The sequence below is a fragment of the Chlorocebus sabaeus genome, chromosome 23 (genome assembly GCF_047675955.1).
Source record: "Chlorocebus sabaeus isolate Y175 chromosome 23, mChlSab1.0.hap1, whole genome shotgun sequence".
Lineage (NCBI taxonomy): Eukaryota > Metazoa > Chordata > Mammalia > Primates > Cercopithecidae > Chlorocebus > Chlorocebus sabaeus.
In genome coordinates this window covers 2484599-2505402 of record NC_132926.1, presented here as the reverse complement: position 1 = coordinate 2505402, position 20804 = coordinate 2484599, and the positions used below count along the sequence as shown (strand labels likewise).

Genomic DNA, 20804 nt, shown 5'->3' with positions numbered 1-20804 from the left:
TACCGGTAACCCCCTGCTTGAGGCAACTCGGTAAAGTCTACAAGCAGGTTCTCACAGGACACAGCTCCCACTTCCTGAATTCCTGGAGGTTGAGTAGGTCCTTGTTTTGGATTTTTCCCGGCACAGGATAGACACTGTTCACAAACAGCACGGGTGATGGCAGAGAGCCGTGGCACACAGAAATGCCGACCTATTAAAGTGTCCAGGGCCGTCCTTCCAATGTGTGTTCCTTGATGGATCTTCTTCACAAACCTTGGGGCTACTGTTTCTGGGATGGCTAGCCTCCCATCAGAGAACAGCCACCATCCACCTTTAATATATTTTCCTGTTTCCTGAGCAAACCAAGCTTTTTCACTTGAGAGTAATTGGGTACCTCCGGTAAAGGGGGCTCTATAAGGAGAGGCATTGCTAGAGTTCTTTCTTCAGGTGAAGCCCTGCTCCTTGCTGCCCGCCGAGCCTCCTGATCTGCCTTTCTGTTGCCTTGTGCCTCATAGCTTTTCCTGATTTGGTGTCCTTTGCAATGAATGACAGCCACCTTCTTTGGAGCTTATATGGCTTCTAATAATTGCAAAATGTCCTCTTTATTATTATATGTTTACTTTCTTCCCCTTGGCCAATAACAGTGCTCTGGTTAATGCTATTAATTCAGCCTTCTGAGCAGAAGTCTCAGAAGGTAAGGCTTGAGCCTCAACTACCGAGTGTGGGTCACTACTGCATACCCCGCCTATCGCACCCCATCTGTTATGAAACTGCTACCATCAGTGAAGTATTTAACATCTGGGCTTTCCAAGGGGGTATCTCTGAGATCTTCCCGGCTCGAGAACACTTGGTCCACCATATTTATGCAACAGTGGGGAAGCTGCTACCAGCAGTGAGGCAACCCATGGTCCTTCCAATCAGGTTCCTCCACAGGCAGCAGGGTAGCTGGGTTCAAGGTATCTGCAGTCTCCAGTGTTACCTGGGGATTTTCACACAGAAGACTTTGATACTTTAGCATTCTACAGTTGGACAGCCAACGATGTCCTCCTTGCTCCATTAAGGTGACTACAGCATGTGGCACCTGGACTATTATCTTCTGACCTAGGGCCAACTTGCTGGCATCTTCTATGAGGATTGCAGTAGCTGCCAATGCCCTGAGGCAGTGGGGCCAACCTAAAGCCACCAAGTCTAGTCTTTTGTATAAGTATGTTACTGGCCAGTGCCAAGAGCCTAACAACTGAGTTAAGACTTTGACTGACATCACTTTCGTTTATCCACATACAAAAAGAAGGGCTTTTTAAAAATCTGGCAACCTTAGTGCCGGGGCTTGAATGAGAGCTTCCTTTATACCTTTGAAGGCCTTTTTTTGTTCCTTTTCCCATAGAAGGGGCTCTCTTTCTTTTCCTTTGGTAGCGCCATATAAGGGCCTTGCTATAAGGGAGAAGTTTGGAATCCAGGTTCGGCAGAATCCCACCGCACTGATCTGCTGCCTTGTAACTGGGGTGGGCAACACACATCCAGCTTCCTTGCATGCACTTCCAAGCCTGCACTGGCCTTGGGATACTATGAATCCTAGAATCCAACCTCCTGAAAACAGACTTTTGCCTTGTCCTTGGACACTTTGTAAACTGGCCTGTAGTCACCATTTGGTTTGCAAACAGGCAGCAGAGGAGTATTCCAGGAGGACTTGCATTTTACTATAATCCCATGTTTATAGGGCTGATTTAAATGGTTTGTTATGCCATCAGTTGCCTCTCTGGGTAGGGGGTATTGACGGACTCATACTGGGGCAGTGTGAGGGTTAAGCTCTACTACCACCGGGGGTCTGTTTGCAGCAAGTCCAGGGGGTTGTCCTCAGCCCACACACCTGGTACCTTGAAAAGCATTCCCCACATATTGTGTAGGTCCGGCTGTGGTAGCTTGCTGGCACACAGTTCACAGAGCCGCCATTCCTCAGTTCTCCAGACAGTTAGAGTCAATACCATTGCCTTAGTCTTTTCAAACTCCAGTGTCATATTCCCTTTAGATGTAAAGGAAATTTGTGCCTGCAGTTTCTGGAGTAAGTCTCTTCCCAACAAGGGCACTGGACAGTTTGGCATGTATAGAAACTCATGCTGCGCTTCTTGTCCCCCAATAACACATCTCCTGGATTTGCAAAAAGGTCTCTTTTCTTTGACCCCAGTAACCCCTACAATAGTAGCACAGTTCTTCGTTGAGGGGCTAACTGGGTGAGTTACCACAGAGAAATCAGCACCAGTATCGACCAAAAAATCCATTAATCGGCCCTCTACTTCCATAGACACCATAGGCTCCCCAGGGCCTAAAAGGAGGGAGGCCAGTCTGTCTCAGTCCTCTAAATTCTCGGCCCCTGCTAAGCCAATCATCAGGATCTGCCTCACAATTGCTGATCCACATGCGCTGATGAACCCTCACAAAGTCTTTCTTCAAACTCATTGGTGCTTTTATCTGCACCCCGGAGCACCTCTGAGAGTTTTTTTATATTGGTTGCCTTTTTCTTTTACCATCCTTTAGACTTTGCAGAAGTGCTTCTCAGCACTTTTGTAGGTGCTGAAGCTGGACTGCATCATCTGGGTCCTAGTGGGGGTCCTTTTGTCCTCTTAAGAGGCATACGCATAATTTGGCATGGCCAGACCTGAGACAGCATGCCTGACTTTTCCAGCCTTTCACTTTAACTTCCAGGAGCTCTGATTTCTGCTTCTTGGGTGATACTAGGAGCCTGTACCTCTTAACCCCTTAGGGGCAGTTAGCCTTGGTAAAGGGGGGAAGATTGGAATGTAGGGAGGAGGGGTCTCTATTCCCTCCTCTGGTTCTTGCAAAACCGGTTTTCTCTTTCCTGAGACTTTTCTTTTGTTTCCATAGCTGCCTGGGCAGCTGATTTTTACTTCCACTTTTCGCTTTTTACTGTTGGAGTTACAAGCCTCTGTGACTTTCCCTTTAACTCTGTAGCTGCCAGCGCAGCTGGTTTATCTTGGCATGAGCTGCGAGCATTCTACAGCAAACTGCTAGGCAGGGCTGCATTTATTTAGCCATGAATCAATATAAAGACTAGGTCTCACTGCCCTGGCTGTCCTTCGACCCCAGTCACCACCTTAAAACACATGGCCAATTTCTCTATATTGCCTTCGGCCAGCCATCCAACACTAAAAGAGGGCTGTTCTAATTCATAGTATGTCCTTAAGTTTTGAGCATCCAGTTTCATCCCACAATCACCTCTAAATCCTTTTTAAAAACTTTTTTTTAACATGCACTCCAAAGGAGTTGGTTTCGATGCTTTTCCTCCCATTTCCTTCCTTGTGGCACACTTTCAGTCTCGGGTCTACCAGACCAGGTCCTATTATGAGAGTTTCGGATGCTGCTTAGCCAGGAATGTGCCTTCCCATCTCACAGCCTGCTGCAGCCGTGGGGCTGGTCCTATCAGCCGTATGCAGTGCCCTAGGTCGGATTTCCCCTGCACTCACCTCGGAGCACACAGCCCACACTAAGGGATCTGTGCCTCCCCACGTCACTCCCTGCGTTGGCTTCTCCCATACCATCTCTTTCACACACTTTCACACACCTCCTCTGCCCCAGGACTCCTCATCAGATGAAACGGGCCTCTCCTGTGTCCCGGGTGAACCTAGTTAGGCTCCCACGTTCACACACATACATACATACACCACTGCTACCCCAGGGCTCCTCATTGGATGAAATGAGCCCCTGTCATGTCCCCGGTAGGTTCATACGCACCCACACACTCCCAGTTCACATGCACCCACACACCCCCAGTTCACATGCACCCACACACTCCCATTTGGGGTAGCAAACCACTCTTGCCACCCTGCCAGCAAGCTCTTTCTTGCTGTACTTGCTACTCTGTTGGCCTGTTTTCTCCCTTCCACCTTATTAGTGGGGACATGAGGTCCATCCAAATTGGCAGGCCACTCCTGCCACCCCCAGCCACTCTGGGTTGGATTAGTGGTCGGTCCCCAGGAGGTGATCAGGCTCCCCTTTGTCCCTATGGGACGGGTTTCCTGCCTTGGGCCTTTCTCCTTACAGCAGTTCCTGAAGTGCTGCTGTCGTCCTGCAGCCCTGTCTCTGGTTCCACTGCACTGTGGGGCAGGGCACCAGGACACAGGCACAGCCGGTCTCCATCCAGTATTTTTAGTAGAGACGGGGTTCACTGTGTTAGCCAGGATGGTCTCGATCTCCTGATCTTGTGATCCGCCCGTCTCAGTCTCCCAAAATGCTGGGATTACAGGTGTGAGGCACTGCGCCTGGCCTGGCCTCCTGCTTTTTAATTTAACATGGTGCAGATGACAGTGTTCACTAAAAGCTGTGATCCATCCTGACTACTGACTCATGAATATATAACAACTACAAAAAGAACCCAAACAAATAAGAAACAGGCTTGACCTACAGGGCTAGAGCCAAGGAGCCCTGTAGGAGGAATGAGGAGGCTGTTATCAGAGCCCTGTGGGATGGCCCACAGCCCCAGAGTCCACTCCAACCTGCAGCCTCACAAGGCCATGATGTAGATGAGCACAACACAGAGCAAGGGCTGGACCTAACTGAGTAGCTGTGACCATGGCCCTCCAGCTCAGAGTGGGAGCTCCCACACCTTCAGCTCAGTGTGAACGTGAGGTGTGCCAACCTTGATTTAAGCATACTTTTCACTTGCCATCCAGCATCCAAGGAAGGAACTCTGGATTCTCAGGGCTCAGAGTTTCCAGGGAAATAATCTGTCTGCCTGTCTGTTTGCTAGTTTGCCTGTACTGTTTTGTTTCTGAAAGGATTTAGGATGTGTTAGTCAGGATGGGCCCGGTTTGCTGCAATAACAACCTCAAATCTCAGTGGCTTCACATGACAACGTTTATTTCTCACAGCTCATACTACAGGAGGGGAATGACGCCTCCGCCATCTGGATTCATCACTATGGCTCTTAAAGGCTTTTGCCCAGAAGTGACACACATTCCTTCTGCCAACATTTCATTAGTCATATAAGTCACATGGCCAAACCTTTCCTCAAGATGCCAGGAATGAAAAACCTTCCCATACACCTAGAAGGAAAAGAAGCAGAAATATCAGTGAACTACGGGAAAGACCACCCTTGGTGGTGTGTCTGTATTTATATTATATACACATTGAAAAAATATATATTTATACACATTGAAGAGGAAATGCCTCTTGCACTAAAAATAGAGCACCTTCTTGATAGCACAGCTAAATTTCATTTAGCCTTTGAACCGTTTACCTTGGTCAATACTCACCTAATCAATCAGGCAGGAGGTGATGGCAGTATACCAGAGAGCTGGGCCTCCTCAGTGACACCCAAATACACCAAAGCCCTTGCCCTTCTCCCCTTCCACACCTTTCCTCCAGGGTTTCCCCCACTCACCGCTGTGTCTATTGACTGACAAGACCTAGACTTTTGGTCCTGAAATTTGACAGATAACTATTTTATTTTAATTATTTTTTAGAAGGCCGGGCGCGGTGGCTCAACCCTGTAATCCCAGCACTTTGGGAGGCCGAGACGGGCGGATCACGAGGTCAGGAGATCGAGACCATCTTGGCTAACACGGTGAAACCCCGTCTCTACTAAAAAATACAAAAAAACTAGCCGGGCGAGGTGGCGGGCGCCTGTAGTCCCAGCTACTCGGGAGGCTGAGGCAGGAGAATGGCGTAAACCCGGGAGGCGGAGCTTGCAGTGAGCTGAGATCCGGCCACTGCACTCCAGCCTGGGCGACAGAGCGAGACTCCGTCTCAAAAAAAAAAAAAAAAAAAAAAAAAAAAATTATTTTTTAGAAATGGGATCTTGCTGTGTCACCCAGGCTGGAGTCCAGTGGCACAATCATAGTTCACTGGAGCCTCCAACTCCTGGGCCCAAGCTCTCCTCCCGTCTCAACTTCCCAACAGGCTGGGACCACAAGCAGGTGCCACCACACCCAAGTAATTATTTTTAATTTTTTATAGAGACGAAGACTCGTTTTGTTTTCTGGGCTGGTTTTTTTTGGTTTTTTTTGTTTTTTTTTTGAGATGGAATCTTGCTCTGTCACCAGGCTGGAGTCAGTGGCATGATTTTGGCTCACTGCAATCTCCGCCTCCCGGGTTCAGGCAATTCTCCTACCTCAGCCTCTTGAGTAGTTGGGACTCCAGGTGCACGCCATCACGCCCAGCTAATTTTTGTATTTTTAGTAGAGACGGGGTTCCCCCCATATTGGCCAGGATGGTCTCTATCTCTTGACTTCGTGGTCCACCCGCCTGGGCCTCCCAAAGTGCTGTGATTCCAGGTGTGAGCCATGGCACCCGGCCCCTGTTGGGATTACAGGCGTGAGCCACTGCACCGGTCTCAAATAATTATTTTAGAGTTGACTTTTTACTGAATCTGGTGAGTTTGACTAATGCAAGACTTCCTTTTGGCCCTGGGCAAGTATAAAAGCCCGGGCGCTGTGGCTCAGGCCTGTAATCCCAGCACTTTGGGAGGCTGATGCAGGCGGATCCCAGGAGTTCGAGACCAGCCTGATCAACATGGAGAAACCCTGTCTCTACTAAAACTACAAAATTAGCCGAGCATAGTGGTACATGCCTGTAATCCCAGCTACTCAGGAGGCGGAGGCAGGAGAATCAATCGCTTGAACCCGGGAGGCAGAGGTTGCTGTCAGCCGAAAGTGCGCCATTGCATTCCAGCCTAGGCAACAAAAGAGAAACTCCGTCTCAAAAAAAAAAAAAAAATTAAAGTTAAAATTAGAAAAATGAAAACGAAAGGTAAAGCGAAGCCCATGTGTCAGGAGCAAGCACAGGACAAAACCACACAGAGCGGTGAAAGAGGGAGACTGGGAGGGCAGCCACAGCTGTGTGGGGTGGTCTGGAGAGGACATGGGGCAGCCACAGCTGGGTGCGGGGGCAGGGGCTGGGGAGGAGAGGAGGAATGTGCAAGCTCAGCTGTGCAAGTTGCGGTCAATGGCTACATCAGAAGCAGGCCCCATTGCTGGTAGCTTCTCCGTCTCGCTCTCATGGGGCCTCCCAGCTATCCCAAGCCTCCAAGAAACAAGCTCAGAGACCTGCGCAGTCAGAGGTCCAGCAAGGGGGAGCGCGGAAGTGAGCTCCAGGCCACGTGCAAGTGCAGTCCCGGTCCCCCGCCATCAGCACAACCTGTGTGACAGTACAGGGTATCGGGGCAGAAGGAAAACTAGGGGAGCCTCATCCAGCGCTGGAGATGGAGAAGCTCTGGGCTCCTCGACGGCGAGGCACCCGGGGAACGGGGAGTCACTTGGAGCCTCAAAGCAGCCTCCGGCGGGAACCAGCAAAGCAATTCCAAGCTTAGCAGGGCACCGAGGGCGCGAAACCCGCCCCGCGCTCCGGCCGGCCGGCAGGGGGCGCGCGCTCCCCGAGCTCCCGCGCACCGCGGGGAAGGCGGCCGTGGCGCCGGGAAGCAGGGTGAGGACTTTCCATTTCCAGCCCTGCTCTTTAAGTACGAAACATGCCGTCTGGCGCATGAGCAAACGTGTATTATTTTGATCCAGTGCGCGTGCCGTAGGTGACCTGGCTTGGCTTCCCGTGAAAGCGGGGGCGGTGGGGAGTTGATTGGGAAGTGAAGGGCCCTGGGCGACCCGGCGAGTGGAGCCAACACCAGCGCTGCTCCTGAGCGAGGGGTCTCCCCGCGCGGTGGCTGCCGGCCCCGAGGACAGGAGGGATGTGTGCACTGGCTCCTGGCGCCGTCCTCCAGCACTGCTCTGAAGGGAGCCTGTGCAGTGGCACCTGTGCGAAGCCAGCCAAAGCCTGCCGGGACTGCCCTGTGCAGGATGCAATAAAAGGTGAGCCCAGGGGGTCTGATAAAATGACCTCAGTAGCCACCTGTGGGAAGGGGCCACGAGGAAAGCACACACAGTGACTACCAAGCGCCTTATCTCTGGGCTGTTTGTGACGGGGGATGCGTGTTTGAGATCCATTCTGTGAAGTGGAACTGCCTGGTCAGAGGGTGAAGGCACACGCGGTTTTGCTCCCCGTTGTCAACTCTCCTTACGTAGGCATTTTCCATTGTACATTCTCTTCAGCAGTTTTATGTGAGTGCCCGCCCACAGCCCTGCTGGCAGTGGATGTTGCAAACTCTTGGGTTTTTGCTAATCCCTCAGGTGAGCAGAGATTTTTATTTTTATTTTTTTGAGGCAGTCTCCTCTCCCAGGCTGAAGTGCAGTGGCTCCATGACGGCTCACTGCAACCTCTGCCTCCCGGGTTCAAGCGACTCTCCTGTCTCAGCCTCCTGAGAAGCTGGGTATTACAGGCATGCGCCACCACACCTGGCCAATTTCTGTATTTTTAGTAGAGACGGGATTTCACCATGTTGGCCAGGCTGGTCTCGAACTCCTGACCTCAGGTGATCCACCCACCTCGGCCTCCCAAAGTACTGGGATTACAGGCATGAGCCATCGCCCCCGGCCTCTTTGTTTTTGAGACAGGGTCTTGCTCTGTCGCCCAGGCAGGAGTGCAGTGGCTCAATCTCGGCTCATTGCAACCTCCACCTCCTGGGTTCAAGTGATTCTTCTGCCTCAGCCTCCCGAGTAGTTGGGACTACAAGTGCCCGCCACCATGCCTGGCTAATTTTTTGTATTTTTAGTAGAGACAGGGTTTCACCATGTTCGCCGGGATGGTCTCAATCTCTTGACCTCATGATCCACCCGCCTCGGCCTCCCAGAGTGCTGGGATTACAGGTGTGAGCCACAGTGCATGGCCCTAATTTTTGTATTTTTTAATAGAGATTTAGTAGAGATGGGGTTGACCATGTTGGCCGGGATGGCTCTTAGTTTATTTTTAATTTTTATTTTGCATTTCTGTGATTAGGAGGAAGACTGAGCACCCTACCTTATACTCAAGACTTTTCATTACAGTTTTGTTTTGTTTTGTTTAGATGGGGTTTCCCTCTTGTTGCCCAGGCTGGAGTACAATGGCGCGATCTCGGCTCACCACAACCTCCACCTCCCTGGTTCAAGGGATTCTCATGCCTCAGGCTCCCGAGTAGCTGGGATTGCAGGCATGTGCTACCACGCCCGGCTAATTTTATATTTTTAGTAGAGATGGGTTTTCTTGATGTTGGTCAGGCTGGTCTCGAACTCCTGACCTCAGGTGATCTGACTTCAGGTGATTCGCCCGCCTTGGCCTCCCGAAGTGAGCCACCACTCCCAGCCTCATTGCAGTATTAATTGTATTAATGAAAGACAGGAAACACAAAACCACAGTGGGGTACCACCTCACACCCATCAGGATGGCTAGTATTAAACCAACAGAAAATAACAAGTGTTGGCTGGGCGCAGTGGCTCACATCTGTAATCCCAGCACTTTGGATGGCCAAGGCAGGCGGATCACCTGAGGTCAGGAGTTCAAGACCAGCCTGGCTAACATGGTGAAACCCTCACCGTCTCTACTAAGAAAATACAGAAATCAGCTGGGTGTGGTGGCAGGCACCTATAATCTCCGCTACTCAGGAGGCTGAGGCAGGAGAATCACTTAAACCCAGGAGATGGAGGTTGCAGTGAGCCGAGATCGTGCCATTCCACTCCAGCCTGGGTGACAAGAGCGAAACTCCATCTCAAAAAAAGAAAAAAAAAAAAAAAAAGGAAAATAAGTGTTGTAAGGATGTGGAGAAATTGGAACCCTTGTGCACTGTTGGTGGGAATGGAAAAAGATACAGCTGCTGTGGAAAATGGTATGGAGGTTCCTCAAAATATTTAACATAGAGTGGATATGATCTAGTAATCCCGCTTCTGTGTACATACCCAAAAGAACTCAAAGCAGGTTTTTTTTTTTTTTTTTTTTTGAGACAGTGTCTCACTCTGTCACCTAGACTGGAGTGCAATGATACAATCATGGCTCACTGCAGCCTGGAACTCCTGAGCTCAAGCCATCCTCCTGCCTCAGCTTCCCCAGTAGCTAGGACTATAGGCATATACCACTGCATCTGGCTATTTTATTTATTTATTTAGAGACGGAATCTTGCTCTATTGCCCAGGCTGGAGTTCAGTGATGCAATCTCGGCTCACTGCAACCTCCGACTCCTGGGTTCCAGGGATTCTCCTGCCTCAGCCTCCCAAGTAGCTGGAACTACAGGCACCCACCACCATGCCCGCTCAGCTAATTTTTTGTGTTTTTAGTAGAGATGGAGTTTCACCGTGTTAGCCAGGATGGTCTTGGTCTCCTGACCTTGTAATCTGCCCTCCTTGGCCTCCCAAGGTGCTGGGATTACAGGCGTGAGCCACTGTGCCCAGCCATTTTTTTTTTTTTCTTTTTGAGAAGTAGTCTCACTCTGTAGCCCAGGCTGGAGTGCAGTGGTGCAATCTCGGCTCACTGCAGCCTCCGCTTTCCCGGGTTCAAGTGATTCTTCTGCCTCAGCCTCCTGAGTAGCTGGGATTACAGGTACACACCACTGCACATGGCTGGTTTTTTATATTGTTAGTGGAAACGGGGTTTCACAATGTTGGCCAGGCTGGTCTTGAACTCCCAACCTCAGTAATCTGCCCGCATCAGCCTCCCAAAGTGCTAGGATTACAGGTGTGAACCACTGCGCCCATGCGTCTGGCTAATTTGTTTTTTTTAGAGAGGGTCTCAATTTGTTACCCAGGCTGGTCTCAAACTCCTGGGCTCAAATGATTCTGCTGCCTCAGGCTCTCAAAGTGCTGTGATTATAGGCATGAGACAGCTTTATTTATAATAACCAAACCTGGGAACAACATAAATAATTTCCATCAACAGGTGAATGGATAAACAAATTGTAGTATTTATTTATTTGAGACAGAGGCTTCCTCTGTCACTCAAGCTGGAGTGCAGTGGCACGATCTCGGCTCACTGCAACCTCCGCCTCCTGGGTTCAAGCAACTCGTGCCCCAGCCTCCTAAGTAGCGCGTGACATCACACCTGCCTTATTTTTGTATTTTTACTAGAGATGGGTTTTCACCAAGTTGCCCAGGCTGGTCTCGAACTCCTGGCCTCACGTGATCCACCGGCCTTGGCCTCCCAAAGTGCTGGGATTACAGGCTTGAGCCACCGCGCCCGGCCCAAACTTTTTTCATATATAGGCCCACCCACTTTCTCTACTCACATCCTAGATTACTTGGAAACAAATGGCAGACATCATATCCCTTTATCTGTAAATACTGTAGTAATATCTCCAAAAGATAAGAATTTTTAAAATCCCATAATCCTCATCTGTACATGTCACACATGCATCTAACAATACTGCAATAGAAATCTAAGAATACTGCAATAGAAAATCTTTGGTCTGGCCAGGCACGGTGGCTCACGCCTGTAATCCCAACACTTTTGGAGGCTGAGGCGGGCGGATCATGAGATCAGGAATTTGAGACCAGCCTGGCCAATATAGTGAAACCCCATCTATACTAAAAAATACAAAAATTAGCCGGGCGTGGTGGCGGCGCCTGTAGTCCTGGCTGCTTGGGAGGCTGAGGCAGAATAGCTTGAGCCCAGGAGGCGGAGGTTGCAGTGAACCGAGATTGCACCACTGCACTCCAGCCTGGGTGACAGAACGAGACTCTGTCTCAAAAAAAAGAAAATACTTGGTCCATTTTCACTCTTCTCCAGTTGTCTTACGTGTTGCCGTTGTTGGTAGTATATGTTGTTGTGTTTTGTTAGGTTTGCTTGAATCAAGAGGCAAATGAAGACCTCGCATTGTGACTGGTTGATCTCTCTGTCTCCCCCCAGGTCTGCTTGAGGTTTGCGAGTCCCAGCTCCCACTGCCCCTGCCACCTGCCTTTCCCTTCTCAGGACATACACAGGACTGGGAGAAAACGAACTAAGCGTTTGCTATTACAGTATTGTTAGGTTTTTATATGTGCGGTATCTTAGGAGGGAACAGAAAGCAGCAGACACACCACTGACGATGGCTCCCAGTGCAGCAGGGGCCAATGCCCTCGCTCTGTGGCTCCAGGGACAGGCTGTGCAGGCCCAGCCTGGGGCCCCTCATGCTCCCCGGCCCCACACAACGCCAATCCCGTCTCAGCATAGGCTTCCTTCTTTCCACTGTTCCTGGAGACCCAGCAGGCTGTCATGGGCCTTTGGTCCCTGCACAGTCCACTCCGGTGGCCACCAGGCTTCTGTGGCCATCATTTCCCATGTGCACATGGGAAAGAACTCAGCCAGGCTTCTAAGTTATCTAGACCTTCTTTTCTTTTTTTTTTTTTTAAGACACAGTCTCACTCTGTTGCACAGGTGGTACAATCTCGGCTCACTGCAACCTCTGCCTCAGCCTTCCAAGAAGCGGGGATTACAGGTGCACACCAACATGCCCAGCTAATTTTTTTTTTTTTTTGAGATGGAGTCTCCCTGTCACCCAGGCTGGAGTGCAGTGGTGTGATCTCGGCTCACTGCAACCCCACCTCCCGGGTTCACGCCACTCTCCTGCCTCAGCCTCCCGAATAGCTGGGACTACAGGCATGAGCCACTGCACCCAGCCTAATTTTTGTATTTTTAATAGAGACGGGCTTTCACCATGTTGGCCAGGCTGGTCTTGAACTCCTGACCTCAAGTGATCCGCCCACCTCAGCCTCCCAAAGTGTTCAGGTTACAGGCGTGAGCCACCATGCCTGGCCTGGACTCTCTTTTTGACATGTGTGAGCATAGGCAGCAAGCAAGGCTGTGCAGAGAAGGGGTGCTTCCAGACTGACCAGGCCAGGGGCATCATTAAGGATGGGAATGTGTCAGGAGTGTCATAGGAGAGTTGAGACCAACATGCAACTGTCAGAATTGACGGTTGAGGCAGGAGCAAGATTTTTTGGGGTTTTTAAGATGGGGTCTTGCTTGTAGCTCGTAGCAATCATAGCTTACTGCAGCCTCGAACTGCTGGGCTCACGTGGTCCTCCCAACTCAGCCTTCGGAGTGACTAGGACTACGAGGACTACAGGTGGGCCCCACTGCGCTGGGCTAGGGTTAATTCTTACCATAGGTTTTATGCTTTGTACTGGGTTTGCATAGGCCATTTCCCCTCTGTCTGCAGGGTACTGATGTCCCCATCTCTCTGCATAGCTGCAGACGGGACCAGGGAGGCATTACTGTGGCAACAGCCATGGCAGAGTCAAGGAGTTCCTTGTGTGACTTTCATACTTCTGACGGGCTGAGATCCAGGCCCCAGACCTGTGGTAACGCTGCCCATCTGGCCACCACCTGGGCTGAGGGGCAGAAACGAGACCCCCAGGCCAGAGCAGAGACCTGCCAGAGCAACCTCCATCATCAGCCCTGATGTGGGGCCACCCTCTCATGTCCCTCATTCTCTTGCCCAGCGAAGCAGTGGCTGCTCCAGCTGGAACTCCAGGAGACAGGGCTATGCTATGCCTTGAACCAGAGCCTGGGTGATGGAAGGGCCCCAAAGTGGGACCAGCCTGACTGTCCCCATCCACCAGGCAGAGAGGAAAAGCATGGCACTCCCCTGCTGGGAAATACCCCTGCAGTCACAAGTCACAAGATGAACTGGCTAGATGTGTGGACACTGCTAGGCCTTTTTTTTTTTTTTTTTTTTAAATTAGAGATGGGGTCTCACTCAGTTGCCCAGGCTGGAGTGCAGGGGCACAATCATGACTCACTGCAGCCTCGAACTCCTGGGCTCAAACCATCCTCCCATCTGAGGCTCCCAAGTAGCTGGGACCACAGCTATGTGCCACCACGTCCGGCAGGAGCAAGATTAAAGTACACAGTGGGAAGCCATTCAGAGCTGAGCAAGATGTAGGCAGGAAAAATAGAGAAGTGGCGACTGTGGGCAGGGCGCGGTGGCTCACGCCTGTAATCCCAGCACTTTGGGAGGCCGAGGCGGGCGGATCACGAGGTCAGGAGATCGAGACCATCCTGGCTAACACGGTGAGACCCCGTTTCTACTAAAAAATATAAAAAATTGGCCGGGCGAGGTGGCGGGCGCCTGTAGTCCCAGGTACTCGGGAGGCTGAGGCAGGAGAATGGTGTGAACCCGGGAGGCGGAGCTTGCAGTAAGCTGAGATTGCGCCACTGCACTCCAGCCTGGGCCAGAGGGAGACTCTGTCTCAAAAAAAAAAACAAAAGAGAAGTGGGGACTGTGGTTGTGAACACTGTGCTCCTGGCCAGACATGGGGCAGGCAGGTGGTTTTCTGGAGAACACTCTGCCAGCTGTAATCAGACACCCTGGGACCCCTACGGAAAGGAGGGCACACTCCCATCCTGGCTAACACAAAGCCAATGCGTGGGTCCTCCATGGGACCTGTGGCTGTGGCACAGTCGCATATGTTTTTCATCCTTTTTACCCTGCCCACGCTCTCTCAAGCACCTTTTATATTTACTTTTTATTTTTTTCAGACAGGGTCCTGCTCTTTTGCCCAGGCTGGAGTGCAGTAGTGTGATCATAGCTCACTGCAGCCTCAACCTCCTAGGTTCAAGCGATTTTCCTGCCTCAGCCTCCAGAGTAGCTGGGACCACAGGTGCATGCCACTATATCTGGCTAATTAAAAAAAAAATTTTTTTTGTAAAGATGGAGTCTGGCCATGTTGTTCAGGCTGTTTTTCTTTGTTGTTGTTGTTGTTTTTTGAGGTGGAGTCTCACACTGTCGCCCAGGCTGGAGTGCAGTGGCGCAATCTTGGCTTACTGAAACCTCCACCTCCCAGGTTCAAGTGATTCTCCTGCCTCAGCCTCCCAAGTAGCTGGGACTACAGGTGGACGCCACAACACCTGGCTAACTTTTGTATTTTTAGTAGACACAGAGTTTCATCATGTTGGCCAGGCTGGTCTTGAACTCCTGACCTCAGGTGATCTGCCCGCCTCAGCCTCCCAAAGTGCTGGGATTACAGGCATCAGCCACTGCACCCAGCCTCAAGGACTTCTGACCTGGGCTTTGCAAGGTCAGTTTTTCCTCTTAAGAGTTGTGCTTCTTGTGCTTTTCTGGCTAATATTCCATTCTGGACAACCATCCCTGCACAATCGCCACTGACAATTTTTTTTTTTTTTTTTTGAGACCGAGTCTCATTCTGTTGCCCAGGCTGGGGTGCAGTGGTGTGATCTTGTCTTACTGCAACCTCCGCCTCCTGGGTTCAAGCGATTCTCCTGCCTCAGCCTCCAGAGTTGCTGGGACTACAGGTGTGTGCCACCACGCCCAGCTAGTTTTTGTATTTTTAGTAGAGATGGGGCTTCACCAAGTTGCCCAGGCTGGTCTTGAACTCCTGACCTCAAGCGATCCGTCCGCCTCCGTCTCCCAAAGTGCTGGGATTACAGGCTTGAGCTGCCACCCCGGCCGCCACTGACAGTTTTTACTGCCACTTGTTACAGTCCCAGATGCCACCTGCCACCTGCATTAGGGGCTTCTGAGTGCTTAGCTGCAGGTTGAGGTCCTGGTCTCGTCACTGGGCTCGCTGAGCCTGCTTCCGACGCACACATCACATTTACTTCCCCACAGGCCATTCCTTAGCATCTCCTACTGCCTGGCCTCCTCCTTAGTCCATGTGGCTGGCACAGCTCTCACTCCACATTCTCAAATGGTTTTAAAATGTTTTTCTTTTGGCTGGACGCGGTGGCTCACGCCTGTAATCCCAGCACTTTGGGAGGCTGAGGTGGGTGGATCATGAGATCAGGAGATCGAGATCATCCTGGCCAACACAGTGAAATGCTACTAAAAATACAAAAAATTAGCTGGGCGTGGTGGTGGGCACCTGTAATCCCAGCTACTTGGGAGGCTGAGGCAGGAGAATCACTTGAATCTGGGAGGCAGAGGTTGCAGTGAGCTGAGATCACACCACTGCACTCCAGCCTGGGCGACAGAGTGAGACTCTCTCAAAAACAAAACAAAACAAATGTCTTTTTCTCTGATTTTCTTTTTTTAGAGATGGGGGTCTCATTATACTGCCCAAGCTGGTCTTGAACTTCTTGCTTCAAGCAATCTTCCTGCCTTAACCTCCCAAAGGGTTGGGATTACAGGCGTGAGCCACTGCACCTGGCCTAAAATATCTTTGTGTAATTCAATCTGTGGGTCAAACCTGCCACTCTACTGTAGTGGTAGAAACTGAATTGCAGTTAATTGAGAGGTTTTCCTGTCTTTCCCAAAGGGGTGTGGCACCGTCAGAGGAAGACTGTCAGATCTCCGCAGCATGACCCTCGTCCTTGTTCCCAACCTTTCCTGTCAGTCACCGTCTGCCTCCCTTTCTTTGGTTGGCTGCCCATCAATGACCTGTTATTGTCACTGCCATAGATCCCTGAGCAGCACGCCCCCTCCCACAGTTGCCATTCCAATCTTGCTGCACAGTATGATAAGAATGCCCTCTTGGCTTCTGAGGGTTAAATGTTGCCATCCAGAACGGTTAAATGCCATTCCAGAATTGTGTCATCCCCAAGACACTGAGGAGCCAAGTTCCATGGCAGCATCTCCTAGCCACAAAGCACAGCCACCACCAGCTTTCTGACACCCGTGCCCCCTCACGTCCACATTCTGCATTGCCTTAGTGAAGGGCAGCTCCATGCAACACTTCTGGTCTCATGTAATAAATCCATTCTGACACTCCCACTTCCCTGAGCCTTCATCTTTTTTTTTTTTTTTTTTGAGACAGAGTCTGGCTCTGTCGCCCAGGCTGGAGTGCAGTGGTGCGATCTCGGCTCACTGCAACCTCCGCCTCCCGGGTTCAGGTCATTCTCCTGCCTCAGCCTCCCGAGTAGCTGGGACTACAGGCGCCCATCACCACGCCAGGCTAATTTTTTGTATTTTTTAGTAGAGATGGGGTTTCACCGTGTTAGCCAGGATGGTCTCAATCTCCTGACCTCGTGATCCGCCCGCCTTGGCCTCCCAAAGTGCTGGGATTACAGGCATGAGCCACCGCACCTGGCCTGTGGATACCCCTTTCTTTTTTTTTTTTTTGAGACGGGAGTCTCGCTCTGTCGCCCAAGCTGGAGTGCAGTGGCGCGATCCTGGCTCACTGAAAGCTCCGCCTCCTGAGTTCACGCCATTCTCCTGCCTCAGCCTCCCGAGTAGCTGAGACTACAGGCGCCCGCCACCGCGCCCGGCTCATTTTTTGTATTTTTAGTAGAGACGGGGTTTCACCGTGGTCTTGATCTCCTGACCTTGTGATCCGCCCGCCTCGGCCTCCCAAAGTGCTGGGATTACAGGCGTGAGCCACCGCGCCTGGCCAGATGCCCCTTTCTAAACAGGGCCTGCACTCGGCTGTAAGGCTCCCTGCCTGCTGCAGGTTTGGTGGGGCAGATGCCTTTCTCCACCCTAGGACTGTGTGTGTTTTCAAGTACTCTGGCCAAAGCAATATTCCCTAAACTTTAGGCATTCTTGGATCCCTTTATGAGTTTTGCTATTTTTGGCATGCTACATATAAGTTTTGCTTCATGTTTTTATGTAAAGCATCTTCCTCCTTTTACTTCTTTTATTGTGATAAAATGCACATAAAATTCACCGTTTTGGCCGGGCGCGGTGGCTCAAGCCTGTAATCTCAGCACTTTGGGAGGCCGAGACGGGCGGATCATGAGGTCAGGAGATCGAGACCATCCTGGCTAACACGGTGAAACCCGTCTCTACTAAAAAATACAAAAAAAACTAGCCGGGCGAGGTGGCGGACGCCTGTAGTCCCAGCTACTCGGGAGGCTGAGGCAGGAGAATGGCGTGAACCCAGGAGGCGGAGCTTGCAGTGAGCTGAGATCCGGCCACTGTACTCCAGCCTGGGCGGCAGAGCGAGACTCCGTCTCAAAAAAAAAAAAAAAAAAAAAAAAAAAAAAAAAAAAAATCACCGTTTTGAAGTGTACCATTCAGTGACTTTTATTACAATGTTGCAAAACTATCACCACTATAGTGCTAATTTCTCACCACCCCAAAAGGAAGCCCCCTTGTGTTCTCACACACACAAACACACACACACACTCTGTCCTCCCATCCCTTGGTAACCTAATCTGCCTGGTTTTTTTTGAGACAGAGTCTCACTTTGTCATCCAGGCTAGAGTGCAGTGGCTCACTGCAACCTCCACCTCTCCGGTTCAAGTGAGTTTCCTGCTTCAGCCTCCCAAGTAGCTGGGATTACAGGTGTCTGCCATCACGCCTGGCTAATTTTTGTATTTTTAGTAGAAAGAGTGTTTCACCATGTTGGCCAGGTTGGTGTCGAACTCCTGACCTCAGGTGACCCACCCACCTTGGCGTCCCAAAGTGCTGGGATTACAGGTGTGAGCCACCGTGCCCGGCTGGATTTCTAAATTTTATTTTATTTTTTTGAGACAGAGTCTGGCTTTCGAGTGCAGTGGCATGATGGTGGCTCACTGCATCCTCTGCCTCCCCGATTCATGCGATTCTCCTGTCTCAGCCTCAGCAGTAACTGGGACTGTAGGCACATGCCACCAAGCCCAGCTAATTTTGTTTTGTTTTGAGACAAGAGTCTCACTCTGTCTCCCAGATTGGAGTGCAGTGGCATGATCTCGGCTCACTGTAACCTCCACCTCCCAGGTTCAAGTGATTCTCCCGCCTTAGCCTCCAGGGTAGCTGAGACTACAGGCATGCGCCACCACACCCGGCTAATTTTTTTGTATTTTCGTAGAGATGGGGTTTCACCATGTTGTCCAGGTTGGTCTCAAACTCCTGAGCTCAGGCAATCCGCCCACCTCAGCCTCCCAAAGTGCTAGGCTTACAGGCACCCGACACCGCGCCCGGCCGATTTTTGGTATTTTTAGAACAGACGTGGTTTCACCTTGTTGGTCAGGCTGGCCTTGAACTCCTGACCTCAAGTGATCGGCCCGCCTCGACCTCTCAAAGTGCTGGGATTACAAGCATAAGCCACCATGCCTGGCCCCAGGAAATCTGGATTTTTAGTGTGGTATCTCCAAATTCTGAAACTTTGGCAACTAATGCAATTTTTAAAAGATTGTGAGCCAGGCAGACTGCATTCTATGGAGGTAGAAAAGGAGGCCTGAGGACGGGCGCGGTGGCTCACGCCTGTAATCCCAGCACTTTGGGAGGCAGAGGCGGGCAGATCACGAGATTAGGAGTTCGAGACCAGCCTGGCCAATATGGTGAAACCCCATCTCTACTGAAAATATAAAAATCAGCCGGGCGTGGTGGCGCGCGCCTGTAGTCCCAGCTACTCAGGAGGCTGAGGCAGGAGAATCGTTTGTACCCGCGAGGCGAGCTTGCAGTGAGCCGAGATCGCAGCACTGCACTCCAGCCTGGGTGGCAGAGCGAGACTCTCTCAAAAACAAAAAAAGTAGCCGGGCGTGGTGGCGCATGCCTGTAATCCAGCTACTTGGGAGGCTGAGGTAAGAGAATCGCTTGAACCCAGGAGGCGGAGGTTGAGGTGAGCCGAGATCGCGCCATTGCACTCCAGCCTGGGCAACAAGAGCCAAAGTCCGTCTCAAAGAAAAGGTAAAAGAAAGAAAAGAAAAAGAAAGGAGGCTTGAGCCCGGCGCAGAGGCTCACGCCTGTAATCCCACGTTTAGGAGGCTAAACTGGGAGGACTGCCTGAGCCCGCAAGCTCGAGCTTGCAGTGAGCCATGATCGTGCCACTGCGCTCCAGCCTGGGTGATAGAGCGAGACCCCGTGTTTAAAAAAAACGGGGGGGCCTGTAACACAGACGCCACTCCCCAAAATGCCGCACAGGCAAGTGGGTGCCGCACAGCCCATGGTTTCCAGAAAGCTTCTCTTGGGAATGTAAAGTAACACTTACCCTGGGACTCCTAGTTTCTAGACCTCCTGAGCCTAGAGGCCCTGAGGACGGACTAAGTGCAAAGTCCCCGACCCCCCACACCGTCCTCGGCTCGCTCTGCACCGCACCCTTCATTCCCCGAGCACCGCGGTTCCTCCGTCTCCGGGACTTCGCCCTCCGTTACCTGGATGGCCTACAAGGCCATTACTCGCCACTCCGCCCTAGCTGGGTTATGTCGGCGGCAAGCCTTGCTTCCACTCCGCACCACGGAGAGCCACGCGCAGACCCTCCTCCACGGCCCCATCGCACCCTCCCAAAACAGGCAGCTTAGGCTTGCGTCCCCCGCCGACAGCCAGCACCGAGGGGCAGTCCCGGAGGCCACGCAGACCTCCCCCACCCACGCGCAGAGCCCGGCCCAGGGATCCGCGGGGGCCAGTCTAGCGCAGAGGCAGTGGCAGAAGAGAGGCGCATGCGTAGCGCAGCCTTTATTTCGTCACTGCGAGTCCGGAGCGCACGGCTGGATCATGAGCACGCCCCCGCTGGCGCCTGCGCGCTTGCGCATCTTCCTCTGCCAGGCGCGCGCCGCAGCCGTAGGGGTCACCTCGGGGTTGAGCTTCTTCTCCAGCAAGTGCATGCGCGCCATGGCCTCAGTCATCATGTCCATGAGCAGTTCCTGCCGCAGCTTCAGGTAGTTGTTCTCCTCCAGCAACACCTGGCTCTTGGTCTGCTGCACCTGCGCCTTCCGGCTCGAGGCGGTCCGCGAGAGCAGCGGCGACCGCGTCCGCGCCAGCGGGCCCTCAGTGGTCCACCGCCCGCCGCGGAACACGAAGGCCTGGTTGCTGAGGCGCACGCGCGGCGCGCCGTAGGCGAGGTCCAGCTCTGCCTCGCGCGTGTTGTGGTCCAGCAGGTAAAAGGTGGACTGGGAAGACATGCGGCGCGGCGGCGGCCGCCGTGGCGAGAAGGGCCGCGAGATGTGATCGGTCCAGAACTGCTGCAGCTGCCCCCACAGGCGGCTGGCATGGCTTGTAGCCAGGCACTCGAAGGTTGCCAGGGCGTGGACCTTGTAGGGCACGCAGGAGCTCGGAGGGGAGCCTCGGGAGCGCTGGCGACTCGTGCTGCGCGCTTGTCGCGGGAGCCCGGATGTCCAGAATGATGAAGGCGAGCCAGGGGGCGCTGCTAGGAGACAAGAGTCCGGGT

At 52.0% G+C, this 20804-nt stretch overlaps 1 protein-coding gene across 1 annotated transcript; it reads right to left on the bottom strand.

Moving 5' to 3' along the window:
* Positions 1 to 4826: 4826 nt before the first annotated feature.
* CBY3 (chibby family member 3) lies at positions 4827 to 20784 on the bottom strand (the record flags this gene model as incomplete). Its single annotated transcript, XM_073010800.1, has 3 exons — positions 4827 to 5036; positions 6563 to 6664; positions 19792 to 20784. A coding segment is annotated over one exon (684 nt), but the record flags the coding sequence as incomplete, so codon positions are not given.
* Between the last annotated feature and the right edge of the window lie 20 nt (positions 20785 to 20804).